The sequence below is a fragment of the Hibiscus syriacus genome, unplaced genomic scaffold, assembly GCF_006381635.1.
Source record: "Hibiscus syriacus cultivar Baekdansim isolate YM2019G1 unplaced genomic scaffold, ASM638163v2 tig00117032_pilon, whole genome shotgun sequence".
Lineage (NCBI taxonomy): Eukaryota > Viridiplantae > Streptophyta > Magnoliopsida > Malvales > Malvaceae > Hibiscus > Hibiscus syriacus.
In genome coordinates, this window is record NW_024063532.1 from 1,913,167 (window position 1) to 1,923,288 (window position 10,122).

Consider the following 10,122-nt stretch of genomic DNA (forward strand, 5'->3'; position numbering starts at 1 on the left):
GCATTGTTTGGACGATTGGTTCAGGTACGACGGTGGACTTTTGGAGAGACGATTGGCTGAATGAAACGGGACCATTGATAGTCCATTATATCGGCAACCAATCGGATTTGCCGGGGCCCACGCCAGCTGTTGATATGGTTGATCCAAGCGGTGATTGGAGGTGGAGCTATCTTCGATTGGTGTTACCGGATCATGCTCTCCTTGCAACTGCTGCGATTAAACCACCTACTTGGTGGGAAAGGAAGACAGGCCTGGCTGGAAATGGGATAAACACTGGAGATTCACGACCTCGAGCGCATATTCTAAGCGCCTTGGCGAACAGGTAGTTGACTCACCGGAGCTGTGGCGCTGCATTGCTCGGTATAAGGGACCTCTTTTTTGGTTCATTAGTGTGGTGTATTTGGATGAAGCGAAATAGGTTTATTTTTTCAGCTGAAACGTTGGTTAGCGAGAGTACTCAGGATATGGCGGACAGGATGGACGGAAGTCAGGAATGCTGCTAACTGGAAGAAGGTGGATCACTCGGGTGCTGTGGAGGATCCTAGACATTCAAAAAAATGGTGCCCTCTTTCTGAAAGCTGGATGAAGTTCAACACAGATGGTGGTCGGGATTTAAATTCGGGAGCCGTCACTTGTGGCGGGGTGTTACGAGATTCAAATGGTCACTGGATTACGGGTTTCTCGAGAGCTTCGGGGCGTTGCTCGGTGTTAGATGCCGAGCTCTGGGGAGTCTATGAGAGCCTGCGAATTGCATGGGACTTGGGAATTCGGAAGTTGATCGTAGAGATGGATTGCAGAGAAGCTTTGAACCATCTGTTGCAAGGAGAGGAGATGGAGCAAATATCTCATATTGGCTCCCACCTTATTGAATTAATCTCGAGAAATTGGCAGGTCCATTTTGTCCATACCTTTCGTGAGGGGAACAAGACTGCTGATGCCATGGCGAAAGCCGGAAGGATGCATCCGGTGGGGCTAGTTCAATATGCACTGCATCGACTGTGGATCGTCTGCTTGAAGAAGATTTGTCTCTGGTTGCTGCTAGCTAGTTACTGCTTTCATCCCACTTGTATTAAAAAAAAATTGTTGTCTGCCTCCCCACTACTCCACTGCAGCAAAGCAGAAATGAAAGCAGCCGGCTATGACTCCACAGCAACAACGTATCACAGTAAAGCAAAGCTTGAAGGCGACCCAACGGTGATTTGTACTTGGAATTTAAGAATCGAGTATTTGAGAATTTAGAGATTTAAGTTTAGAGGTTCAAGGCGACCACAAGGACAATGGTCGGTCAATAAGTGTATGGTAACGAATGCATGGTTGTTTGGTGAAAGAGGTAGTGGCTGGAGATGATCGACGACACTATTGGGATTTAAATTAGAGATTTGAGGGTTTAATGAGTTTTTTGGTATTTTACGGTGAGCAAAATTCGAATAGACTAAAAAATTGATTTTTTTAATTTCAAATTATTCTAGTCGAGTTATTCAAGTAACTCGAATTATTAATTCGATTTTTGAGTTTGAGTCGAGTTGAAATTTGAAAATTTTGAATTACTCGAAAAACTGAAATTTTGATTTAGTATTTGATAGTTTTACGATTTACTCCTTGATTTTATTATTAATTCAATTTATCATTTGTTTTAAGTCAATTTTTTACTAAATTTGAACCACGTGCTCTAAACCATAACAAAATACATATGTATTTTCAATTATTTATAATAAATTTTCTATTTTTCAATTTAATCCTTCAATTTTTTATAATTTCCTTGTTTCTTCAATTCATCCTTTTTTTTATCAAATTTGAACCACATGCTCATATACCATTATAGAATATATATAACTTTAATTCTTATTTTTTCGAAAAATATACTCTTTTTTTATTTAGCCCCTTAACTTTGCATTTTACTCAATTTGATTTTTTGACTACAATTGTTTGCAAATTATTTCTTTTTATTAATTATTTGACTCCTTTATATTCCCATCAATATTTTACCCTCAAAATACTTTCTTTAAAATATAATAATGTAAATATATTTTATAATATTAGATTGTATTCGATATATTAAATAACATTATAATGTGAAAAGAATAGTATAAATAATTATAAAAAAATTATTATAGAAACTCAAATAAATCGACTCGAATAACTTAAATTTCTTAAACTCGACTCAAATAAAAAAGTCAACTTAAATTCGAGTTATAAAATAGACTTGTCAACTCGAATAGCTCAATTTTTTGACTCGACTCGATCGAATACTAACCCATAATTTTAGAACGATTTTGAGATGTTATTTTAAAAAATAAATATTTAAAATTTTATAAAGGTGGCACGTGTTATTTAATGAAAGAATTTAATGACGATGACAGTCTAAGCATCTAAAAGTGTAACATTAGAAAAGTTAAAAAACAATTTAATCACTTAAGTAAAAAAATGATATTATTTGGGCACTTAGTTTTATGTAATTTAATATATTTTTAGTCAGTCTAGAAATACAAGTCAAATGAAGTAAATGGTGTAAAACCATGATCATCCGTTTTGTTTATGGTAATTGGTATGATCCAATTCCCATTTGATTCAATAAAGCCGGTTGGTCACCTTCATATCAGTATCTAAGCTGAAGTTACTCCCAACCCTGTTTGCACTCCCAGGTAAGTTTACCATTATACGTGACTTACTTGAACGTATTGTAATAACCATTTTAAAACGAAAAATAAAATTAAAAATAATTATGAATTTATTTTGGGAAATTGATTTTTTTTATAAAATTTGATTTAATTTGAATTTGGAGTGGATATCGACCTTTGGGTTAGAAAGATCGATTACCTAAAAATGTCGTTTAAAGTAATTTTAAGAAAAAATATTTTAAAGATAAAAATTAATCGGTGTTTACCAAATATTTTTAAGAATTCAGGAGTCGATTACGTGTAGGGAAGGGTGAGCACCCCACAACACTCAAAATTGGTACACAATCGCTTATAAGTCGTCTTAAATGTGGAACTTGCAAATTCGAGTAGTGGAACTTGCAAATTCGAGTAGAAAATTGAAGTATGATCCTTTTATTGAATAATTGATTAATTTATTTCGAGTCATGAAATTACACAAAAATGGGCTTGATTTATTTCAAGCTCGTTTTCCGTTTGAATGTCGTCGAATCACACTTCTCCTATCGAGTGGTGATTTTCACACGTATTCTACGACGAGTATTCTTGAAAATATTCGAGCGAGATACATAAAAATAAAAATACTAACAAATAAATGAAGCATTTTGTATTTTTTAAAAGAATACAGAATATATATATATATATGACTCAAAATACAAAATAAATATATACACATGGCACATAAATGGATGATAATAATAAAAAAATGTATAATATATGTACATGGTAAAATACAAAGAAACATACACCCAAACGTGAAATAATCATAGGGACTAAATCATAAGAGAAACAAAACTATAAGGACTAAATATGACCTTAATTATTAAATTACACAGTGACCAAAATGAAATTGAAATAAAATTTAAAGATCAAACTAAAATAATTAAAAGTCTCATCAGGGACTAAAATAAGATACACGTGAAACTAGAAGGAACAAACATGCTATTAACCCGAACACAAATGTCAGCATAATAGTGACTAAATGAATGTGCGATAAAAGTTAAAGTTCAAAGTAAAAGAAATGAAATTTGCATTTAGTGATTGAAATGAAGGGATACAAACATTGAATGGTCCCTGGTGCGATTATCCCTTAACTAGGCGTGCAGCAACTTCGACCCCTAAACAGTGTCGTTTTGTGCTTGGTATAGAAGGGTTCATTTGCCCTATTTTCCTCATTTCTTCTTTCTCCTTTGTTTTCTTAAAACTCTCTACCCTCTCTCTATTTTCAAGCAGTCGGTGATAGGCCCCGTCGTCGACACCGTGATTGCCACCGTCGGCCATCGTAGACGGTGGTCATTGATCTCCAATTTACACAGGTGTATTCGTCTCGACCTCGTGAGTGTAGATTCGGTGTTGGTTTTGCGAAAAACGCTTGCCCTTTTCCGATGAACGGCTACATCCCCAATGAACGAATAAGCGAGATAAGTCTTCTCTTCCCCTTATTCTTTCATTCTCTTTTTATTTCTTTTTCGAACTAATCTCTTGCAATCTCTTTCTTCTTTCGTTTCCTTCGAATCTTTTTTTTTTTTTGCTCGAATCCTCCTTACTCTTCTCTCACAAATTCTTCTCTTTCTTTTCAAACTACTTTCCCCTTTAAAAATGGTTACTGCTTGGTTGCTGATGATGAGGCTATGGCATAGAGGTGATGATGGCTCCCGGGAAATCCGGGATTTTGGATTTACTTTTGATTTTTTATCGGGGTTTTGTTTAGGTTGTGATTTTGACCAGATTTTGTTGATTGTTGATGATGATTGAACAGGGGTTTCGGTCGGGCTGAGGTGGTGGTGAGATGGCTCTAGCTTGGCTCCTCGGTGACGGCGACGGCGCGACTACTGTTGAAGACTGGCATCGGCGAGAGTGAAACAGTGGCTAGGATTATACTTTAGGGTTAGAGCTTGTTTGGGCACGATTGGGCCTGCTGTGTTGTAACATTTGGCCTGCAAAATAATAGAAAAGAAAAGTAAACAATAATAATATTAATATTAAAATTATAAAATAAAACCCAAATGAAAACAGGTGTCAACACTTATAAACTAAATAATTTATTCATTATTATTTATTATAATATTAATTTCATTCACTATTAATTATTTGAATAATCAAAATTGATCAACTTCATTTAGCTTATAATATCATTTCTTTATGGTTTAATGGAAAATAAATCAAAGTCGTTATAAATAAACTAATGCAACTGCTCTTTTTTCCCTCTAAATCATTGTTTGTTTTTTTCTTTTTCTTTTTCATCTTTGATTGATAGGCCACAACATTACTCTTGGGGTGATTGGATCATGGAATTCAAGATTCCGGGAATTTTTTTTTCCATATTCAAATTCCCATGTTTAGATGGGAAATATTCCCAATAGGGAGTAATGATATATTCTCAACAGTAAAAAATTCTCTCTTTTTACTGGGAACGTTAATCTCTTACTTTTCTTAGGTAATATTTTATTTCCATGTGCTGGGCTAAAATACCCTTCATTTTCTCCCAAGCGTTGTTTTTGCCTTCGTGCTCTCTTTGTTATTTTCTTCCCTCTCTTCATTTCATCTTTTCGGTTCTTCTTTAGATGATCTGTAAACCTCTTTCATGGAAAACACATCACAAATACTGATGAACAATCCGGAAGAGTCCAAACCAGATCTCTACCCACAACATCAACGAGAACAAGATATGACAGCCTCGTCGGCGACGATTGACGGAATAGCAGCGTCGGCTCTCTGGTCAGTTCTCCAGAGAGTCCAACAGGTCGCCGAGCGATGTGGTCGTGAATCACAGCGGATCCACGTCGTTGCCGTCAGTAAAACGAAACCCGTCTCCCTCGTTCGCCAAGTGTACGACGCCGGTCATCGATGTTTCTGCGAAAACTACGTCCAAGAACTTGTCGAGAAATCCCTTCAGGTTCTTCCTCCACTTCATTCAAAAGAAAAAGCATCAAACTAGTCAAAAAAAATCATTTCTATTTTGAAAATGATAAAGTACCGAAGTAATAATCATTTCCGTGCTTGCAATCGCAGCTTTCGGATGACATATAGTGGCATTTTATTGGGAATTTGCAGAGCAATAAATTGAAGCCTTTGATTGGTAAGCAAAGCTATGTGTTTTTAGGAACTTTCGATTAAAATGTTCGTGTTTACATCATAGTTTATTATTATTGCTTTTAAGCTGAGCTTTTTTAATGGGTATCTGAAATTGAACTTTTACTTCATTTGGTTTTGCTGGAGGGCAATGTTTGTTGTGTGTTTACTTATTATTCATTGTTATACAGCTGATGTGCCGAACCTCGTCATGGTGGAAACTGTAGATGATGAGAAGGTAATTATGTTCATTTCCATTAGTATAATTGCTATAAACTGTTCCTTTATGTATTGGAGACAGAATTAGAGACAACTTTTTTAATTAATTTATACCTAATTTTGAATCTAGTTTTAGCGAGAATGACTTTATGATTTTGTTTTCTTATATCATTAATCATTATGTCAAAGCTTTCAATTGATAGTGTCAATAACAACATTCATAATGTGGCCAAGTATTTGTGTTTTTTCCTCATTAAACTGAGCATCTTCCTTATTTTGGGCCAGATTACAAATCATCTTAATCGTGCGGTTGGAAACTTTGAAAGTCTTAGTCCAGGTGAACACCAGTGGAGAGGAATGTAAGTAAATTTATTTTTATTACAACGAAAATATATTGTTTTCGTTGAGTTGTGTCAAGGCTTTGCACGTTCAAGCGTGTTGTCATGTATTTGTCTTTAAGTTTGCTAGATAAAACTGGTCTTGTTTCTTTAGCTTCTAGTTCCGTACTATGCTCTATCAACATGGCTATTGGAACCTAGTTCATTGGGGCTAAGTACCTAGTTAGATTAGGTCAAGTATATTTGCTGACAAAGAGCTCCTTTTATCAACACTTGGAGATCGTTTTCATAGTATTTTCCTGCATCATGTTATTGCAGCAAAATCTGGTGTTAGCCTTCAGGTTGTGTGGAACTTGCAAAACATGTTAGTCTAAATTGCCCGAATCTTCAATTTTGTGGATTGATGACAATCGGGATGCCTGATTATACATCAACTCCGGAGAATTTCAAGGTGGCTGAACTTCTTATCTCGGTTTTTCCATCTTTTTCAATCGATTCTTTATTTTTCTAACTATTTTTTGATACCCAGACATTAACAAATTGCCGAAGTGAAGTCTGCAAGGCTCTTGGAATACCAGAAGAACAATGTGAACTGTCAATGAGAATGTCTGGCGACTTTGAGCTAGCTGTAAGGATTGTTTTCCCATTACCATCTAGATAAGGAAAACTTTATATTTGTATGCAATTGGCTTTGTCTATGCTTTAGTACTAAAACATTGTTGTGCAATGTCTGTGCTCCTGCCACATACCGTGCACAAAACCATGCTATGTTACTCAAATTTGGGTGTGTTAGATATGAGTATACTTAATTTTTTTTTCGAAGTTTATCATATATTTCGAGAACTCTTGTAGGGTTGTACCTTTATACTCATGTACCTATTGTGTCATATTCCCTAACCAAACCCCATAGAAGTAGCATTCAATTCTTTTAAAGCTTACGAGAGAACGACTGTCTAATGGATTGTCTCATTGTTTCCGCAGATTGAAATGGGCAGTACCAATGTCAGAGTTGGATCAACCATCTTTGGGGCAATGGAATATCCAAAGAAGAAATGAAACGCTGTATTGTTATTAAACATAATCATCGGGTTGTTATTTTGTTACACCGGGTTGATGTGGTTTGATCCGAGAGAAAGAATACACTGACTGATAGTAGAATCCATTTAACTTGTTTATTCCTTCTAAATAATGCTAATAAAATTGTAATTGTTTGATCTGAAATTCGATTCTTATTGTTCGGTTGGAAAATTAACCTCAAGTACACGAGTTTGAGTCTTTCGTTAAATCAGTTTCTCCTCACAAGGATCCCACAATGAAGTCCTCGCCACCTGCATATCCACGCTCAAATCCAACACACCCAGATTCCCACGCATTCCCCGGCCTCCTCAAAGCTTGCACTTCTCTGTTAGTCTGTTACGCACATCCAAACAAGGTCTCGAGGTCTTTAATTCAATCAATCGAACCAATTCAATTAGAGTCGGCTGATCTAGTGGTTATAAAATTGGAAATCCGAAAAACTGTACTTAAAAACCAAAATTGAAATAAAAAAGACGGTTGAACAAGTTATTTTATGGCTGAGTTAAGTACAAATTAGATTAGGATTGAATATTATTAGCTTGCTTGCTTTTCGTAATCAAGAGTTAAGTACAAATCAAATTTGAACCGAGTATTAATAATTTTATTAAAATATTAGCAAAGATAATGATGAATGACGGTGAAATATAGAATTATAGACAATATGATTTTTAGTGTTATATTTTCTTACTTATTTGAATTATGTTTTGTAATATAAATTAATGAGATAAATAATAATGATAAAGTATGCAGAATTAAGTATAAATATAAAAGATAAATAAATAAATTATTGTATAGAAGATATAATAAATATTATATCTTAGATAACAAAAATAATTTACATCTTTCTATTATTATGATATCTATGAAGAATTTCCACAATATAAACATTTAGTTAAATGTTGATGTAAAATTTTAATATATTTTACATAAATTATATAAAATTTAATATTAATTAAAATTAAATCATACATGATATTTAAATACTCAAGTAATATATATCAACAAATAGAATTTTTATATAAATAATTTTTATTTAAATATTTAGAATTTCATTTGTTAAAAAAACAAATATAGAACAAGGACAATTTGGTAAAATATACATTCCAATAATATTTTATTCCTTCAACCAAACACTGTAATCTTACATTCCTGCCAAACCAACCAAACACAGTAATGTAACATTCTCAGTAATCTTATTCTCTGGTAATCTTTTATTCCCACTGGTAATCTTACATTCCGTGAACCAAACGCACCCTTGGTGTTAATTGTTGCCTTCAATATATATATATATATTCTCCCATCTTTATTTTTTGTTTCTAATAATTTGTCTTTATAACATGATTTTTCCTGCCTTTATGATATGCTATTTTGGGTTTTTCATTGATATTTTACAATTTCTGTCATTCTTTTAAAGGTTGGATTTGATGTCGTCACGATTGATCAAGATAGCGTTCATTTATTATCTCGCTAATAATCCCTGATTTGGACACTCAAATTGAATTTAGATAACGCAACTTACGTACATAGATAGTTTTCTCTTGTTTGCCTCTGATTTGGATTTACCGATGGTCTTTCAGTATTCAAATTTCCTCGTGTGATTTATTTGTCGTAACAATCAAATCTATTTGAATTTACATATTGTTCAAGTTTTTTGAATGAGTTTTCCCCCTTTTCATTGTATGATCCTTTTATGATCTTAAGTGGCTAGTTTCTTGTGTTAATCTTTATCAGAAAATACCCTAATTATGTATTTAGCTTACAAATATAGTTATAAATAGAGGTGTTAAACGGGTCATTCTAATCGGGTTTGGGTCGGATCATTTCTGATCGGGTTATTTCAGATCTAGATTATATTCACTTTAATTTTGTTCGAGAGGGATTGGGTTTGGTTCGGATTAAGTTCGGGTGTATAGTAAATTGGGTCGGTTAGGGTATTGGATCAGGTCAATTTTTGGGTCGGTTGTTTTTTGGTTCGAGTCAATATAGAATCGGTTGATATTCTGGTCGGGTTAATATCAGATCAGTTGATTTTTTTGAACGGGTCAATATCAGATATATTGATTTTCGGTTCTGATCAATGTCGAGTTGATTGATTTTTGGGTCGGGTCAATCTTTAGATTGGGTCAATTCGAATTGAATCGGATATGAGTCTAATTAAGTATATATAGAATATTGATATTATTGTAAAAAATATGTCTATATGTTTGTCAATTTTATCATATAGGCTCAATTTCAACTTTCAATCGTTCAATATTTTGAATTAAACTATTATTTAGATATGATATTTAGCTCAAACTCGATCTTATAACGCGTGCTAGAGTTTGTAACTTGAATTTTATATTGAACTGATCCAAAAAGTTAATAGGGAAAACTCTTTGATAAAAAAATAAAATTTACTATTATAAATTTTATTTTCAATCATATGTTTAATGTTTAATTATAAATATTTCTTGAATTTTTATTAAACTAATCCGAAAAGTTTATAGGGAAAACTATTTGATAAAAAAATAATTTTGCTATTATAATTCATGCTCAATTAAAATTTTCAATCATATGTTGAATGTTTAATTATAAATTATTTATTAAATTTTAAAAAATATACCTAAGTAAATTTTTAATATTTGTATTATAAATTTAATATTTTTATTAAAATTTTAACTTTGTTTACATTAATTTATTATTAAAATAACTTTGATAGTTTGAATTAAGGTGAATTCTCTTTATTTAAAATTTGTGTCTCATGTAATTTGTGTTCCATGTTA

The 10,122-nt window shown here is 33.1% G+C and overlaps 1 protein-coding gene and 1 long non-coding RNA gene across 2 annotated transcripts; both read left to right on the forward strand.

The window, feature by feature from the left end:
- The first annotated feature begins 5,262 nt into the window (after positions 1-5,262).
- Positions 5,263-5,684, forward strand: LOC120196384 (pyridoxal phosphate homeostasis protein-like). Its single transcript, XM_039198199.1, has 2 exons — positions 5,263-5,550; positions 5,667-5,684. The coding sequence occupies exons 1-2, from the start codon at positions 5,263-5,265 to the stop codon at positions 5,682-5,684; spliced, it is 306 nt and encodes a 101-aa protein (XP_039054130.1).
- Positions 5,685-6,614: 930 nt separating this feature from the next.
- On the forward strand, positions 6,615-7,504 carry LOC120196265. Its single transcript, XR_005523149.1, has 3 exons — positions 6,615-6,734; positions 6,813-6,911; positions 7,265-7,504. It is a non-coding gene; the product is annotated as an uncharacterized LOC120196265 (long non-coding RNA).
- The last annotated feature ends 2,618 nt before the right edge of the window (positions 7,505-10,122 follow it).

Coding starts and splice junctions, on each gene's coding strand:
- LOC120196384 (XM_039198199.1), top strand. CDS start 5,263: ATGAACAATCCGGAAGAGTCCAAACCAGATCTCTACCCACAACATCAA.